Below are 18,386 nucleotides of genomic sequence, written 5' to 3'. Positions count from 1 at the left end.
TTTGGTGCAGGAAGAAAGCAAGCATGTGACCAAATATAAATAGTAAATAAGTGTTCAAATAAATGGCTTACACAATGGAGTTGGGTTTGGGGCAGACTCTGTAAAAGCTAAACGAAGTGCTTGAGCTGATGCTGGGAAATATTTTTCCCATTCTACAAAACGTTTCACTTCCTTTCAAAGAGAAAACCCCAAACCAAGCAGACAAGTCTGGTAGTTGGAGTATTTATCTGCAGTATGGAAGACAAAGGAATAGCACACGTCTTCTAATGAGTGCTATTATTTGTGTTATGCCAGTTAATTGCCCTTGGAGTTATATCAGCCCAGAGCAGCTGCCCTGGCAGTCAGGGCTCTATCGCTGGCTGAGGTGAGGGGAGCATCACGTCCCTGGATCAGGAAGGGTCAGCTTTGATTCCTGCACTTCACTTCCCCACAATAAAGGAAGCTGCCTACGCTTGTAAGCTCCAGATGCCTGCCCTTTGTGGAGGTGCAGAGCTGCATCCCTTGATTTTCAAGTTCTGCGGAAAACAGATCTGTATTTCTGGAATGGAAATTGCAGGGAAACCCCATCAGCTCCAGCAGATTTGCTTCCTGCCCCAGAGGGCTTACAGAGTCTCACCAAGTGTCTGTGTGAAATAAAGATAGATCGCCTCTTTCACAGATTCAGGGTAATAATTTAAGACTTTTAAAGAGTAAGATTTTGTTTGCTTGGCTCCCAGTGGTGTTAGTGAGAAACTATCATCCCTGGCAGTGGGAGAAATGAGGCAAAGGAGTAAACTGCCTCGCAGGGTTGTGTACAGGAGCATGCTGCATGCACTGCTTTCTGCAGGACACAAAACCACATGTGCATCTGCAAACCCCTGCAGGTCCTCATGGAGGCTCTGGAATTGTCTTTTCGTGGGTTTATTTTGGTCTTTGACGTCGTTGCTCAGGAAACACGTATTTGTGAATTGATGATCAGCAGCGTTAGTTGAGTGGAATCTCTTTCTATTCCTTTTCTGCTGAGTATCCTCAGACTGACCAATGGCTGGCTGACTTCCCAAGAAGAAGAGGGACAAAAAGCTTGCCAGAATTAGCTGAGAAACACTGTTGTCCACTGTGGGTTTACAAGTGCATGCTGTGGAGGAAAAGGGCTCTGAAATTTCTCAGACATGAGCTTCTGGCTTGTGTGGTGTTTGTATTTGCATTGCTAAGTCCAGAAATGGCCATCCAGCCCCGAGAAGCAGTGTGTCACCTGGGGATTAGTTTACATGTTTGCAAGTAAAAGAGTTTGTGAAGACAGCTATGTCGACGGGATTACACACTCATTTCCTGCATGGCAGAGGATTTTACACTGGCAGAAGAGTTTCTGCCAAGATAATTGAAGCCAGCTCTGGTTCCCAGCTGTACTGGGAGCGTGGTCTGTAACTGAGTCTTTAGAAGCAATTCTGCCAGTAGCTGCATTCTGAGCAGCAGGCACCGCTGTACTGACAGGTTGGGAAGTGCAGGGTAGGACTCAAAAAGAAATCCTTATTTTTTCCTGACCACTTATGGAGGAAGCTTTAACCCCTGGCTGTTTGCTTAGAGCTGTCTGTTAGTATGCATAAATATTACACATGTTTTTTTGCAGGTGCTGATTACTGTTTCTATAGCAAATCAGGATCAAGCTGCTTCTGTACCCTGATTTCCCTCTCATCTTGGATATGATCAGGCAGGATTGCTGTGTGAATGGTTCTCACTGCACTCTGTAGAGAATCTGCCCTCCGTGCCAACTGCCATAGCCTTGGGAGCCCTTCTCTAGTGTAGTACATGGTGTTACTGGCACCCAAACTACCTGGGGTACACACTCCATACCTTCATCCCTTAGTCTGGGTTAAGAAATCCTGACACCAGTGTTGTTTTCTGCCCTGCTATCTCTTTACTCCAGAAAAAAATGAAACCCAACACCATCAAAGGAGATAGCCTTCCTTAGCTGATATTTATTATCTCAAGGGAAGAGTGCGAAGAAACAATATTTGATGACATTATTAAATCTACAGGTTTTGCTTGGCAGTTCTACCTGCCATTGACTGCACTGTAGTCAGGATGTGATCCTCTGCATCTAATTCCACTATAAATTCATTCCTTCCAGCTATCTAAGGGCACTAAGAAACAGGATATTAAAAGATTTAAGTTCTGATCCTATAAAGGTGTTAAACAAGTCCTCAAATCTAGGTGTATAACTGTATAACTCCTTGCATGCTAAACTACATTGCTGGCTCAGGGGCTGGGTTGAGAAGGTTTGAGGGCTCTTTAGAAAGATGCTGCTTTCTGTTAACGTCTCTCTGCCCACTCGCCAAGGGCGGGGTGGTTGTGCCACACGCCTACCGTCCTGCTCAATGTTTTACAGGTTGCGATAGCGATCACTGGGGACCCCACTGCAGCAACCGGTGCCAGTGCCAGAACGAGGCCCTCTGCAACCCCATCACAGGTGCCTGTGTCTGTGCAGATGGGTACCAGGGCTGGCGCTGCGAGGAGCTCTGTGAGCCCGGGAGCTACGGCAAGGGCTGCCAGTTCCAGTGCCAGTGCCACAACGGAGCGACCTGCGACCACGAGACGGGAGAATGTCACTGCGCTCCTGGATACACGGGGGTCTTGTAAGTCCAGTGATGGGTCTACTTTACCCTGCATCGTTTAACAGCTTTGCTTTGGCCGCTATTAATTCAATGAGCAATTAGCAGAATTTGCACGGTCTTTGTATTATGCACTTTTCTTTGCAGAAGTCAGGTAACAGAATCTCAGAGAGGCTAAATAAAGGAAATCTGTGTTATTTGCTGTTAATTACACCTGTCTGCATACCAAAATAAACTTACTGCTAAAATGAACTTAAAACTCCATGACATTTCCCAGCAACTGGAGCTACAACAGCAGTAGCTGCTCCTAATTTCAGTGTGTGAGTACCACCCAAATTACAGTTCCGTTTTTTTAAGCGGTTGAGCATTCTACTCGTTAGCAATCCAGTGCAGTATCAAATGGGACTTACCATCCCCAGTTTATTTGGCTTTCTATCTAGCAGAGGAAGCATTACTGGTAACTATATGAGCTTACTATCTAGGGGGTAAATTTTTAGTGTAGTGAGGAGGGATTTAGCGGTGTGATTCCTATTAACTTTAACGAGAATCATGTAGCTAAATCCCCAAATACCACACAAAGTTTACCAGTAGGATTCACAAAATCTGCATATTAATTTTAGGACAGCAAGAAATAGTTCCTTGTTTAAAATTGCCCACAGTGTAACATCAGTACTCATTAGAGATCTTTCAGTAGTTTCAGAAGTAATTATGCTTTTCAAAATTATTTAAAGGGAAAAGATGATTTACTCACTGAATTTGGCTGGAGATCTATTACAGGTGACTTAATATTTCTGCAGTCTAATAATAGTTGTTGGCCTGCGTGAAGGAGGTAAAAAATAAAGGCAATATTAAACCTCATAAATAAGTGATATACTTTTTGAATATTTTATTTAGTACCTGATTTCCTCATAGCCTTATGACCTCAGTCCTGGAAGCACTCACTGCTAAATGTTCCACGTAATATTAGGACTGGTCCCACTGACATTAGTATGTCTGTTCTCAGCAGTAAGTACTTGCATGAACATCCTCATCAGAGAACAGCCACGTACTAGAAAAATGTAGAATACTGTCACAGATATGAGAGCTGTCTTGTTGAAATTGGTGGAATTTGGTTTATGCATAAAGATTGCACATGTGCATCGGCCTTACAGCACTGAATCCATGGCACATAAATAACCCCAGCAGAAATAATGGAAATAATGGCTAATTGGCAATGCCAGCTGAGGCTTACTCAGGTTTCACTCTCATTATGACCTGCGTTGTGGATTTTGCTCTTTTACTGTCTCCTGTAAGTTCTTTTAAATGACCCCTTTGGTTCTTGTTTCTCCTCTCTCACAAAGCTGCGAAGAGCTCTGTCCCCCTGGGAGCCACGGAGCTCAGTGTGAGCTGCGCTGCCCATGCCAGAACGGAGGGGTCTGCCACCACATCACCGGGGAGTGCTCCTGTCCTGCTGGCTGGACGGTATGGGCTTCTTCAGTTAGAGGTTGGAACGGGGAGTAAATTGCTTTCTGTCTCAGTAGATGCCTACCCTGTGTGATTATATATATATATACACTATTTCCTGCCACGAGGATCTCACAGTTCTGAAACTGGAGCACTTTGTTATGTGTGCGCAGCATTGAGGCCACCAGCCTTTGTTTAGTAGCTACCTTCAAAGAGTTGAACAACCAAATTAAAACTATTCTTCTGCGTGGGAGAAGAAGAGAGGAAAAATGGCCTCTGCAGTTCTTTGCAATATCCCTGCACTGTTAGACACTGCCCTCACATGGGTCACATGGGACAGAGAGCTCAAAGCCCATTTCAGCATTGTCAAAAGCACCGTATGGTTTCCATTTCAGGAGAAAGGGAGAGAGAGAAGTCAAGGAGAATGCAGTGGCTCAGGGTGTCTTTAAAGCAGAAGGAATGTACGCCGGGAGACAAAGAGCAGTTCAGCATCCAGTCCTTACTCAGGCAAAATTTCCTTTGATTGCAGTAGATTTGCTCGCATCAGAGGTTACCCTGGAGAGAGCAAATTACCCTAACCTTTAATCCTCCATGTCAAGAAAGCAAGGCCAAACATTTTAAAAGTCCTTAACTTTATCAATAATGTGATAATTAACTCTCTCGGGGTTTGCCAAGTCTCGCAGGCCTACATACCATTTAGCTGTGCTAAGTCTCCTGGCATTTTTCCCATACCGGACAATTAGTTTCTTGGCAATCTTGCTGGATTTTAATACATGCAAGTTCTGTGCCTTTTTATTTTAATACAAGGAAGATCCTGATGTCATCATGTAACTGTAGCTTCTGTTATGGGCCTTATACCCATTGAAATGTCTATGGACTGAGCAATGTTTATGTTCCTTTAGATTAGTACAGCAAATGTGCCTCCATTTAGCTTCTCAAGAAGCATTTCAAATAACAAAACAGTTAAAACTTTTCAGAAACTAAATAAAGACAATAGCACCTTGCCCTGAACTGGCATTTGGTGGAGGGAAACAAAAAGTTCTTTCCTACAGTACTGGAGCTAATGCAGTAGGTAAGCAAACCAAATATTTTGGGGGCCAGTCATCCCATTCTAGCTATTTGCCTAAGGACTAATTACTAAAATGATTTACATTAAAATGTCACTTTATGGTAAATTTTTCTGCTTCCCTTATCTGCTGCATGCCGATATTTATGAGGATCAGAGCTATTTTTCTTTACTCTTCCTTACTTGTATTTTATCAGGAATTATCTCTTTATTTTTAGATTTTTGCAAATTTTCAAAATTGCTGAAGAGATGAGAGAATATCAGAATAGAGCAGGAAGTTTTTAGATGTCTTTTAGGATGCAACACAGATCCTAAGGAAGAACCACAGCTCTGGGGCTGTACAACAAAAGTGGTCGTGTTATTCTTACCCATTCCTTACAGCTTGGAGTTTCTCCTCTGCATTTTTAGTGTCCAAGAGAGACTTTCCTGAAAACTGTTTTGTTGGCTGCTCAGTCCCCAGAGAAACCCCAGAGTTAACAATTGATGTCTGAAACAAGTCTAACTGAAAATTGAAAAGAGAGATCAAGTATTCTGAGGGAAGAAACTGAAATTATAAGTAAAAGCACTCAGCTTGTAAATGTTGAGATTTTAAGTATAAAGTGTCTCTCCAGGGTTTTAATGAAAAGTTGGTAATTCAGTACGCAGAGAGAAAAAAATATTTTTTCATGCTATGATTTTAACTCTTGGTGTTTGGAATGGTTTGTAAAGTGAGACACAAGTGGGCTGTAAATGAGCAAGAGATGGGAACATTCACTTTATTTCACACCATCGATAGTCTTTGACACCCGGAATTTTACTTGCTGATTTTCAGGCTTGAGAATGCATGTATGTATCGAATATACCATCATATTGGAAGTAGAGAATTCTCTCTGGATTTATAGAAGTGCAAATCCACTTGGATTTTATTACTGCTGGAAGAGCTGTGGCTATTATCCTTTCCTCGGGTAGATTTATTAACAGCTGCTCGGTTCCCTTAGGGACTTGGTTGGCTATGGGATATGGAAAGGTAGGCAGCGAACAGGATGAAGTTCTGGGGCTCTTAGGTTCTTCCTTGGGTCTGCCATCTTCGAAGCCTGGTTCTTTCATTACTGGTAATATTCCTTTCCTCCTGATTTCTCCCACCCAGTGCAGACTCTCCTAGAAGCATAGCAAGTTAAACAAACTGTCTCATGGGTTTCTTATCAAGAGAATGGTGGTGAATGAGTCAACGAAATGTGGCTTCTTGCACACTACAACAGTGGAGTTTTTCCACTTATGCATATTTTGGGGGCTGGGAGTTAGTGGGTGGCTGCTTTAGGGCCTCATCAACTATTTACAACCTTAATTCTGTACATATTTCTCATTTGCAGTATTAAATCCTGCAAGCACTCTCAGAAAGTGGGGAGGGAAATAAAATAAAATACAGGTTTTTACAGTGCTTCTCAGAAGCACTTTTGAAGGACTAGATGTCCACGCTCAGGGAGGCAGCAATCTTTCCTTGCATGACAAAACATTTATCACTAGCAACACGCCCTGTTTGATCCCAGGTCCCATTCTCAAAGCTCTGCATCATGTTGCCATGTATAACACATTCTGCTAATCACTTCTTTCCCATTCACTGAAACAGCTGCACTTAATGAAGTGACTATGCTTTGTATTTTTGTCCTGTTTTCTTTCTATCATGGATTTCTAACATGGAACAGAGGGCTGAAGAAGAGACAGTAGATCTGAAAAAGAAATTCTTTCCTGTGCTGCAAAAATTGTAATAATACAGCAGGCAATGTCAAAAGGAAAAGCTGATGTGATCAGGGCCTTAAAAAAGCTGCTGATGGGGTGAAGTTTGTGGATTAGATGTATAAGCTGCAGGAAATATTGGTCTGACATTTGATCCTCCAGAGAGGGATGCTTTGGATTCCCTCAGTACATATTAATGCAAAAAGTATGCCTAAAGATTCTCTGGGCTCCAAGGGAATGCATCAAAGAGTATTGCTTTCTCATCATTTGTTGATAGAAATCCTGTTCCGTTTGAGATGTGAAGAGGGAAAGTATTTATTATCAAGATAAATGGATGCTTACATTTTCAGATATATAGTGGTGTGTATTACTTAAGCCCAGAGACACCAAGTTTTTAACACTGTAATCTGAATGTTCTTGAACTGAGGCCAACCTGTCTATTTTACAGCCAAGGAGCCACCTATCACTGGCTGAGAAAGGCTTGAAGCATCTACTTCATGACTGCATTGAAGAGTAGCCCATCCACTTTGGGACTGTTGATATTGCTAAACTTTCCAAACTGTGGTGAGGGAGAGCCCAAGGACTGACAGCAGCCATTAATGCTCCTGTATTATGTTTTGTATGGGTTTTGTCTAATATGAGTTTCTTTTCAAAACTCAGAGCCCATGAGGCTTGGTTAGGGAAATAAGACTTCTGGGAGATTAAAACAGAATAATAGGGGGAGAAAAAACATTTCTGTCCAATGCTTTGCATTGTGCACAGCACTGGCAGCAACTCTATTTGCTACAGTGGCCAAAAGTTTTCCATTACAGGGCCCTGTCCTCAGATCTCTGCACTGCCAGAATGGTTTTGGCTGAAATTACTCAGCTGGATGCCAGCCTCAGATTTTATGTTTGCTTGCATTAAAAAAACAAAAAACAAACAAACAAAAACCCCATTCATTCAACTTCTAAGAAAGTCTATAAGGAAATCCTTGCGAGGCCTTGACACTTGGCAGGGGGTGTTGTGTGATACCTGGGGGAAAACCGGCTGAATTTGGCAGATAAGTGCTATAAAGGCAATACCCACGGAAAGCATTCTTTGTGTTGGGAACAACCAGCTGGAGAAAGGCCTGCCCTGATTGCTTTTCCTGATGAGCAGTGCCAAAGTGCACAGAGTGACTGACTGTCTTGTCTTTACTTTCAGTGCAGCCTCTCCAACAATCCCCCTCCTCCCAAACATTCACTTTGAGACACTTACCCAGGGTAGGTCCAGCAGCTTCTCAGACTCTATTTCACCTAAAATCACCAGCCCATTTGCAGCTTTGTAGCCTTCTCTGGTTGCCTTTGGCCTTTCCCAAGAAGCCCTGTCATTATTCAAAGGGCATGCTATATCCTGATGCCCCAAGCACAGTGTGCAGGGGAGATCCAGTGAGGAGGACTGTCAGTGACTGTACAGTGGGGAGAAGAATCCCTCTGGAAGTAGGGTAGACAGACATTTATTTCAGCGGCTGAGACTGTCTCAGGCCATCTTAAACAGAAAAAAGTATCTTCAGTACACTCAGATGTAGTTTTAGCAAGAAGAACAATAAATATTCATATAGGAGTTCATTACATTATGACTGTTGACTAAAAATACTGCTCTTTCTGCAAACTTACCAGGGGCTGGTGTGTGCACAGCCGTGTCCTCCTGGGACATTTGGAATTAATTGCAGCCAGGACTGTCCGTGCCACAACAGAGGACACTGTGATCCCGTGACAGGAAAATGCATTTGTACACCCGGCTATATTGGAGACAGGTAAGAATCAAACCCTCAAAGCCTTTAACCAAGAATTGGCAATATTTATATCTCTGCCAGGGCAATCTTTCTCTTGAAAAACCAGTGTTATGTTTCTGTTGCTGCTATTAGGTTCATCCTTCTGCAGCAGTTCAAGTATTATAAATGTGGCAATGTTATTACCTTTTATTGGCAATGCTTTCCATTCGCTGTTTTTTTAATATAACTTTTAAAATTTAATGGATTAAATTTAATTTAGATATTTACAGTGATAAATTTAATAGAGAGCATTACATGTTTACAAGATATGTAAATGAACTATATTTATACAAATTAATATCCTCAAGAGTAAGCAATGCAGCAGTTTAATGTTTCCGTCAGCCCCTCAATGCTGCTGCAGCACTGATCCATCTCAGGCACCAACAAAGGGTGATAAATCCTCAACATTTGTAAATGAATGGCTTCACCCACAAATCAATCCAAGATGATAACGTTGCTTTACAAAGGTGTCACAGGTTTAGCAAAATGACTGCACAGCAAAGTCAAGGTGGGATTGTGACATGTATTGCCTTAGCCCTCCAGCTAATCTGCCAGTAGGGCTAATGGTGGTGAGGAAATTGTAGCTGAGCAAGCTTTCACATGCAGCTTTCACTTGGGATTGAACTGTGTCACTGGGGTTTCCAGAGTCCCTGGGCACAGCTCACTAGTGTTTCCTATGCTAAAGCCCTTTGTCCTGTATCTTTCTTTCTGTTACTTGCTAGATTGAGCTAGTACTGCTATGCTGATATTTGCTAAAATTATACTTCTATGTAGCAAAGAATAGGAATTTATTATTTCTTGCCTCACTGCATAATCAGCAGTTCTTTACAGCATACAAACAGACCAGCCTTCAATATGCTCTGTGGTTCAGAAGGCCACATTCTGTCCCAGCAAATGTGGATGCTCCTTGTTCCCATTTTATTGACAGTGGTAATTGGCAAGGGGCTCTGGAGCTTATGTCAGGGTTTGCATGTGCTTAAATATGGTGGAAATATTATTTCAAATTAATTTTGTAGAGAAGGCATCAGTGTATCTCTCTTCCTCCATCCTCCATCTGGAAGAAGTGATTTCAAGATCCCTGGGATATACTGCGAGAGTGCTGTGTATGGCTAACCAAAACTTTCTCTTTCTCAACTTTTTGAATTCCACTTGAAGAAGCAACTGTACAGCTTGAACACTTCTATTGCTGACCACACTTCAGTCACAAGCCATCCTCAGTCCTGGCTCTTTGGCTGGAGGTCTCCTCGTCTGGTTGCTGCAGACCTAGATCAATTCTTGGCCATAGGTGAATCGACAGCATTAGAGCTGTCAGGAACCTCCAGCCAGCAGCCTGTAGCTGAGCCAGCTTCTTTGCTCAGCTGCCAATATAGCCTCCAGCCACGAGGGAGGACATGCAGCAGAAGAGCTGGCTCTGTTACAGGAGTGTGGCATGGGGAAACAGCAGTGATGGAATTGCCATAATTCCTGCAACACTTAGACATGCTCCAGCAAAAAGAGCAGAGAAAGAACCACTGGGGAAAGGGATGGCAAGAAGACAGCAGAAGACACAGTTCTGCCTCTTGCCAAAAGCGGAGGTTCTTATAGTACATCTTCCTTAGAGAGGGCCTGGAGGAGGAGTCTCAGGAAGAGAAGGGGTAGAGGAGGCACTACAGGGCAGAACTTCCAGGAGCTGTTTTGAGCAAAGGGCGCATGGGCTCTTCTGATCTGGGCTTGGAGAAAAGTGGTAGACATTAGGACTCTGGAAAGGTGTGCCTTGGAAAAACAGAGCAAAGCAGGGAGGCAGAAAATAAAGCATGATCAGCTGGAAGCCAAGGCAAGAAGCTGTCCCAGGGAACCTGTTCCAAGCAAAACCCTTAGAAGTAGCTCACCTGCCCTCTCCTGGAGCAGGAGAGTAAAAGAGTGAAGGGAGAAGTCAGAGAGCAGAAATGCAGGCTCCGTTTCTGCTGCTATCTTTCCATATGGAAAAACAAATGAGAGCAGAGGGAAGTAAAGCAAAGACAGTCCTGAAAGCTGGTAAAGCTGACACTAACCCAGAAATTACCACCATTGGGTTCTTGGGAGCCCGAGGCATGTTTGTCTCAGCCTTTATTCAGGGAAGTGAACGTTGGGCCCATTGCAATCACTTGGGTTGGGACAGCACATTGCCTGTAAGGGCTGTTGTGAGCAGGTGTGTGTGCACATGCCTTGCTGGCAGCTGCAGCCTGCAGATGGGAGATTGCCCATTGATTTCAGAGAGGCAGGAGCAGGCACAAAGTCTTAAAGAAGTCTAGATTGCTTTCCTGAGTCGTGTGCTTGCACGGCACGGACAATGGGATGGATTAGTCAACAGCATTTTAGTTTACAGTCTATTTTATTTTCTAGGTCTCATGTAGCCATTGCAGTGATACAATATAATTGCAAGTGCAGCACGAGAATGCTGCTGCACAACAAAATAATGTTTTCTTTGAAATTCTATGTGGCCCTGAAAAAATGTTTCTTAGTAATAACAGATTTTGTGAATAACCACAATAAAAAGGTAAACACGCTATCTACTATTATCCTCTCTAATTGTCAGTGAGTACTGTACAAAATCGTGGTTCGTCGTCTTGTGCAGGAGATAATAACTTGTAGTTGGATAAATATTTCTGGTGATGAAATGGTCATAAAGGTCTGTGTAAGTGTAATTGCAACACTTTATTCCCCACCTGTTTTCCAGGAAGAGGCAACACACTAAATATCTTGTAAATTGCCATCACTATTAATAACTGTGGGCAGCTCTGTGCTGAAATGACAGAACGTGTCATGCAAATGTGTGCTTTGCAAACTGGAAAGGGATAATAGCAGAAGCACAGTTAGAAGCTGGGGATGGGGAATTCAATGGCTGGCTGGAAAAGTGAACGTACTGTTTTAGCTTTGTTTTGTGTATTGCCATAGAGCTTAAAGAGTGAGTCTTAACAGAATGAATGCCACATTTGTTACAGCAGCATGAGCAGACTTATTCTTTTGTTGTTGTGTTTGTATCTGTGTCTTTTGTAAACAGAATAGTGATTTGCAGGTTAGTGTTTTTTGGATGGCTTTCAATTTTTGTCTCTGCTACATAAATGTGATTGCTGTTATGAAAACAAACAAAACCTTAAAAACTTAAGAGCATTATTCAACAAAAAGGAATTATCTAGAAAAAAAATGTAGGTACATATACTAAGTTCATCTGTTAGCAAGCTGTCTTATGTTTAATATTTTGTAAAATTGCTTCCATTAATTCTACAGGTGACAGCCATATTATCCTATCCAAACCCAAATAATTATAGTACGTATTAAAGTTCAGTGGATATTATAATACGAATCTCCCCAGATAGGCAGAAACCAACGTAAATTAAACAAGAAACATAACTAGAGCTTAGCAGCTCATTTTGTAATTTAATTGAACAATGTATCTGGTTGTTAATGGTGCTATGGACACATTAGATTGATATGTTGCAAAGGAAAGATGTTCAAGTAGAAAGCTAATTCCTGCTGTGATTATTCTTATGTTCCAGAGGAGTTGTTATTAGTATTCTTTGTATAAAATTCATTAGCAGTAGCTGCTTGATCTCCAAATAAATAAGTTGGTTAAATTGCTAGTAGAAAAAGGCTAATTATGTAAATGGATTAGGTTGTCAATATTTCATTTCCAGATGCTTTTCTCCCTGCTAGGTAATGCTTCATCTGCTATAAATATAGAATGATATAGTGCACTATTGACTGCGTATTCATCTCGTTGAGTACAGTGCTCTCCTGCTAACTGGTAGAGCTGTGTACAGCAATGGAGGCATAAGGCATGTTAATACGTTCTTCATTGCATTTCACTTGCTGTAAGTGTTCCAGTCCTGATGTTACCCGTTCTTTGCTGGTTGTTTCCTTTGCAGCTGAACTGCCCTGAGAGCAGCAGGGCCAGCAGCCAGCACTGGGCTCTCTCCCTTCCTGTTTGCCACAGGCTCCTCTCTGTGGGTCTCAGATGAACTCCTGAACCTGGATTGTGTAACAGCAACTGTGTTGATGCTTGCTGCAATTAAATCACCAGCTCAGCCTTTGGCTTTGTTCATTTATTTTTAGTAAAATGTAGTAATCTGAAGCTGCAGTAGTAATTCTCTCCTTATATACTGACTGTGTTTATTGCAGTTTTGCCTGGCTTGCATCATGCATTAATCTTTTATTACTGATCATTATATTAACTCTCACCTGCCAGCTGTGAAATGACCTGCAGAAAGGCATTTAACAATTGCCTCTATCCACTGAGTTTGCCGTATACACTTTAATCAATGCTTAGGATTAAATTAATGCTGATAGGCAATTTCCAATACCTGGCATCCACGCGATAAGGGAATTGGGCTTTTCTGGGCTTCTTTTTCTTTTTTTATTAACTGAAAAGGCGTATCTGTATTTCACGGTGGATCATGTAAACGGTAGTACTGACTCATTGCAAGTTTCTGAAACCTCTGAATTATGTCAAGCAGAGAATCAGTAGCTTCCTTTAGGACTTCAGCTGAGCTTTTTAAAGTATGAAATATTATGATCGCTTAAACTGTAGAACAATGAAAGAGATTTTCTTGCAGGATTCACAATGTCTCCACTTGGGAAACAGCAGAAAACAGTACATGGAAAGTGTAATTTAAAACAATCTCTGTATTTGCAGATTCCTTCTCTATCCAATTTTTAAAATGATGGCAATTTTGGAGGAGCTGCGATGCTAAGGAGTGTGAAAGTGATTTGTCTGGAGATTTTATACTACTGAGTGTCCCTGGAGTAAGAGATGAAAAGCAAATTTGGAGTTGCTCAGTATACAGACAAAAGATGAAGAAGTATATTTTCTCCTGGTTGCTGTAAAGCAGGTGCAATGGCAGCATAGAGGGAAAGCAAAGCTCTCCTTTGCTTGGACTACATTTTGTTAATGTTGCTCAATAGGCCACATTTCCTTTCGGACTTCATTGTCACTCTAGGAGGAATGACAGATTTTAAAATCTTCTCTGGTGAAGAGAAAGTATTAAGTGACGTTTTCTTTCAGAAAGTGTCATATGAATTTGCTATGGTTTATGCCTGGAAAATACTGAGGTCCAAGAAACAAGAATGCACTTTGTTAACTCAGGTAACATTAACAAATGCAAATTTTGCAGTATATAATTGGACAGAGATGAACCCACTTTCTGTTAACAGCTATTTATGTGCTCGAGATATCACATCACCCAGTGATACCAGTTTACAGTGGATTACTTAAATAAAAGAGCAGTGGTTTTATATTTAATTATCAAAAACATTCTCATGTAAATAAGCAGAGTAGACTACGGTGTTTGTTTGCATCCTGTCTCGTGTGTTTCATTGCAGGTGTCAAGAAGAGTGTCCAATTGGGACATTTGGTTTCCAGTGCACACAAAGATGTGACTGCCAAAACGGTGCAAAGTGTTACCATGTGAATGGAGCATGCATGTGTGACCCAGGATTTAAAGGGATTCACTGTCAAGAAAGAATGTGTCCAGAAGGGTTTTATGGCCTCAAGTGCAACAAGAGATGCCCCTGCAATATTACCAACACCCTCAGGTAAGTACATCGTGTTATATACTGGTGCAGGGACTGCTCAAATAAAAGCATTAGGGAAAAAAATCATTCAGCTATGCCCACAGCCTTTTCTCTGTAGATTTAATTAAGAACATATACAATTCCTCTGCATTACAACTTCTGATTTAAATGACCTCAGGTTTGGAACCATAAGCTTCAGTCCAGCCAGCTATTGAGCATTAACTATTTAAACAGGTTTTATAAAATCTGAGACAGTGGGACATGTGGATTTATCCTGTAGCTGCAGTCTTTGGAGCATTGAAGAATAATATGGATAGTGTCACCCTGAAGTTCAAAAAATATAAATATGTTCACTCAAATCCATCTCTTTTTTCACGTTAAATCTATAGACAGCAAGAGGACTTTCAAAATGAAGCCTCATTTGCTTCATTTCATGTCTTGTGGCAAATTACCTTGTTGAAAACACTTGAGGACAATGTATAAATAGACTGAAATCAGTACCAAGTCAGTCTGTAGAACTGTAATGAAGCTGAGATTGTCAAAATAGACATCTCCTCTCTCCTCATGGGTGCCTGGTTTTGTTCTTCATTCACTTTGTGTATGTGTGAAATGTTTGGAAAGAAAAATATCAGTGAAGTGTACCTAAAATGGAATAAGCCTCACTTAGAAGGTCAAGTCTCAGTGTTTTATTCCCTTTGTAGTTGTTTTTTTTTGTAGGATGCGTTTCTTGAGGTTCTCATTATTAAGAGCCACAAAGAGACTCGAGTGCCTTACATGAGATAGATTGAATTTATGTTCCCTTTGCAGGCTTCAATAACTTCTGAACCTTGAAAAAAGAAGAATTTAAGGCTTTTCTTTGTTATCCTGTTTGCTACCTTTTGTATCCCCCTCTTACTGACTGTTGGAATTGCCGTTTGGAGGTTCCTCACGTACAGCAAAGGGAGCCTGGAAACAAACAGCAGCTGCCATGAGCTTTTCTGATGGCCTGGAGTGCCCACCTGTCCTTCCCATGTCAGCAGGATGCTGGGCCCCTCAGCTCCCACCTGATTTCCTCTTGTTACATTCCAGTATGTTAAGCATTCACAGCCAATCCAGGATTGAGCTGGCTTCAGAGCAGGGTGGGGATAAGTGATGCCCAAGCAAATACGCCCTTGTTATGGACATTCTTCAATTTTAAACCTCCTGGCTGGAGACCTGACTGTCTTGCTGATGATGACAAACCTACTTTGCAATCTTGTTAGCTTAGTGAAGTATAAACACCCTCCTCAATTATGTATGCAAGCAAAACTGCCTAATTTGTGTGCACACGCACACACACTCACACACAAACACTTCAGGTAAATCTGTTTGTGTGCTTCAGATAGACTCTGTTTGTCTCTGTCTTAGAAATAAACAGGTGATCTTCCTTGTGAATTCAACTTCGACTGTGAGCAGTGAGGCTTTGCTTCACTGAATGCTGGAGCTCACAATGGATTATTTAAAAGCCTTGTAATTCTGATCATACAAGTCCTCTACAGAAAGATAGCTGCCAGCTCTATTGGGTTTGACAGCAAGGATGCAAAGAGTTTGACACCTCAAAGGGAGCTCTAGACAACAGGCTTCTATCACATCAGAGCATTCTGTGCATCATGATACCATTGCAAAAAATAATATCCCTGAGGCACGAGCTGAGCATTAGACACAAAAGGTTAGTGTTGTGTTGTGCTGAGGGTAGGAGATGACTCAAGAAAAGAGAGCTAAGTTCTAAACTCCTGTATGTCACACTGCTCTGCCAGTGTGCGCCACACAGAGCTGCAGTAATTACACTGCAAACCCTCCTCACTGAAAGCTCTTACCTGTGTCCTGTAGGGTAAGAATATGCTTCCAGATGGTAGCTGACACTGTGTGCCTTCACCCCTCCTCTCATAGCCTGCAGAAGCCTGTGTGTCTGCCTCTTTTCCCAGAGTGAAGGACTGCAGGCCATGGTCAAAGATGACCTTGGCTTCTGTTTCTCAGCTAACTGCTCAATTCGTTGAGAGTCTCTTAAGCAGAAAGGCTGTGGGTTTGAGGTTCATCCTGGATTGGCCAGAGGAGTGCCTGGGAGCTGCTCTGGGGGTTTGCCAGAAGGTCTCCTTGAAGGAGCAGTCTGGCACCATCTGGCTGTGAAGGAAGGTGAGATCAGAAGGATAAGAGGTGGGACGTTGAGTCCTTTCCCAGCTCTTTTCTCAACATATGGCTATTCCTACATGCCATGTTCCTGACCTGTGCCTGGCTGCTGTCTGGTAGATACTTTTTATGCTTTCTGTCCCATCACGTGTTCATCAGCTTCACTTGCAGCATCCTCTGCTAAGATTTTATCTCTATTCCCTTAATAAATGAGTCTAGTCTCTCCATTGATAAAATCTCCCTTTTTCCTGCATCTTATCAGTGCTGTTACGGAACAAAGAGATATCAGGAATCTGTAGATCTCTAAATGTTCTTTCATTCATTTGTGGTACTTCGGCTTTCCACTTTTCAGTGAGCTCCTCAGAGCACTGTCAATTTCTGAGCTGAGGAGTGTCAGAGTTGATGGAGTATGACCTTCTCTAAAGGCGCTTCATATTCTGAACGCATCTTTTACTGATTGTTTAACCTGTCCCATACAGAACACTTCTCTCCCAGCCATCTCCTCCCCTGAATTTTTTTTCTTCCAAAGTGATTCATTTCCTGACAGACATCTATTTTTCCAAGAATCCATTTAAACTGTTGGCTACTTGTTGAGATACCTAAGAGGGATGATTTTATAAACCTTTGAAAGGTGAGGGAAGCTTGCTTTTTTTCTGTCAGTGGTTTTGACTCATCTGGTGTGGCTATTGCAGAGCTAGAACAGTAAGTTCTGGGGCCTTTGAGGAGCAGGTTGGAGAGGAACGTTAAGAAGTACACTATCAGCTTTCCTATTTTCACAGATATATCTATTTTAATATCTGAAGAGACCAACCTGATCATCCAGTCTGATTATTATCTAAATATTGGAAAATTTGGAAGTAACAAGTTCTGCCCCCAAAGTAAGAAAGCACTGGAATGAGGTTGGCTTTGTAAATGTGCTGAATTGAATTAGAGGCCCTACAGACTCACTTTGGCTTCTTCTTTAAAAGCAAGAGGGCGTTTGTAAGGGAGACAGAATGCAGTGTAGACACCAAAAGAGAGAAAATGCTCTTAAGTAAGGGTTATTACGGCTATTTATTTAGATGAAATGACTTCTACTTGTGTGTAAACTGAAAATTGAGAAATTCACTGGGAAGAAGTTGTTTTGACTGAGAGATGTGTGGAGAGCAAATGCAGAATTTGGAACAGACTGTACTGTCTAAAGTGTTTCTTTTCCCAATTTGCCTTAAGAAAGTTAAATTCCCTGGAGTGAAAGGAAACTGGTTTCCTCAAAATTAGATGTTTAAAAAAATTCAAAGGTCAAAAATGGCTTTCTGTTTTTCAGTTCAGCTAGTGAATATGAAAAATAATAATCTTTTGTTATTGCAAATCTGACTCAAAAGCCAGGGAACGTATGGTTAGCTTCTGATCTGCAGCAACAGCCATGGAACAACTTCCTTCTCATGTTGTGTGCTGTGGACAGCTTCCAGTTTCCACCTCTGCTTGGCCCACTGCCAGAGAAACACTTGGCTGCTTGCACTCATTCTAGGTTTTCTACACTACTCCTTACTGTTATCTAAGAGATTTGAAGAAATAAAAATTGTTAAGATTCAATGCAAAATACTAATACTAATGCATAATACTGCCAGACTCTTTCAAGACTAAGGTTTCTTTTCTGCTCACAGCAGTTGGAAAGCAGATGTTAGTATGTTTGCTTTCTGGGGTCCTTCCAAAAGCCCCAGCCCATCCATTAAGAGATGCTTTTTCAGAGGAACTGTTTGTGTATTTTAATTTCAGTTCATTGGTGGCATGGACCTTACATGTGTTACCTTCCATCCTGACAAAATGTTTTGTGGACCTGGAAAGGTACAGTCAGAACAGGAGGGGAGGAATTACACAAATCACATTTCTAATTGTATGTCCTATTCTTTGCTTTGACTACTTTACCATTAACATAAATTTCAGTGCAGCTAACCTTTAGTTCACTGGATACATAGATGTTTGGATGGATAACAGATCGATTTCCTAGCTATGGTTATGTGTTTAGGTACATAGTTACAACACAGAATGAAAGTTTACAGAATACCCATACAGTAGGAGAGAAACATTCCTAACTCACGCATATATATGTTCACACACTATTTTGCAT

General features: G+C 41.7%; 1 protein-coding gene across 3 annotated transcripts in view; it reads left to right on the top strand.

Annotated features, from left to right (window-relative positions):
• The window catches only part of MEGF11 (multiple EGF like domains 11), a 192,604-nt gene that overhangs the window by 100,940 nt on the left and 73,278 nt on the right, over window positions 1–18,386 (top strand). For all 3 annotated transcript variants that reach the window (XM_031555353.1, XM_031555352.1, XM_031555354.1), the window contains exons 6-9: window positions 2,366–2,612; window positions 3,929–4,049; window positions 8,451–8,587; window positions 13,943–14,155. In XM_031555353.1, coding sequence (XP_031411213.1) covers window positions 2,366–2,612; window positions 3,929–4,049; window positions 8,451–8,587; window positions 13,943–14,155 — 718 coding nt within the window. The remainder of the gene's footprint in view (window positions 1–2,365; window positions 2,613–3,928; window positions 4,050–8,450; window positions 8,588–13,942; window positions 14,156–18,386) is intronic.

Source organism: Meleagris gallopavo, chromosome 12, assembly GCF_000146605.3.
Source record: "Meleagris gallopavo isolate NT-WF06-2002-E0010 breed Aviagen turkey brand Nicholas breeding stock chromosome 12, Turkey_5.1, whole genome shotgun sequence".
Taxonomy (NCBI): Eukaryota; Metazoa; Chordata; class Aves; order Galliformes; family Phasianidae; genus Meleagris; species Meleagris gallopavo.
Note: the sequence above shows the minus strand (reverse complement) of the source record. Positions and strands in the feature narration are given on the sequence as shown.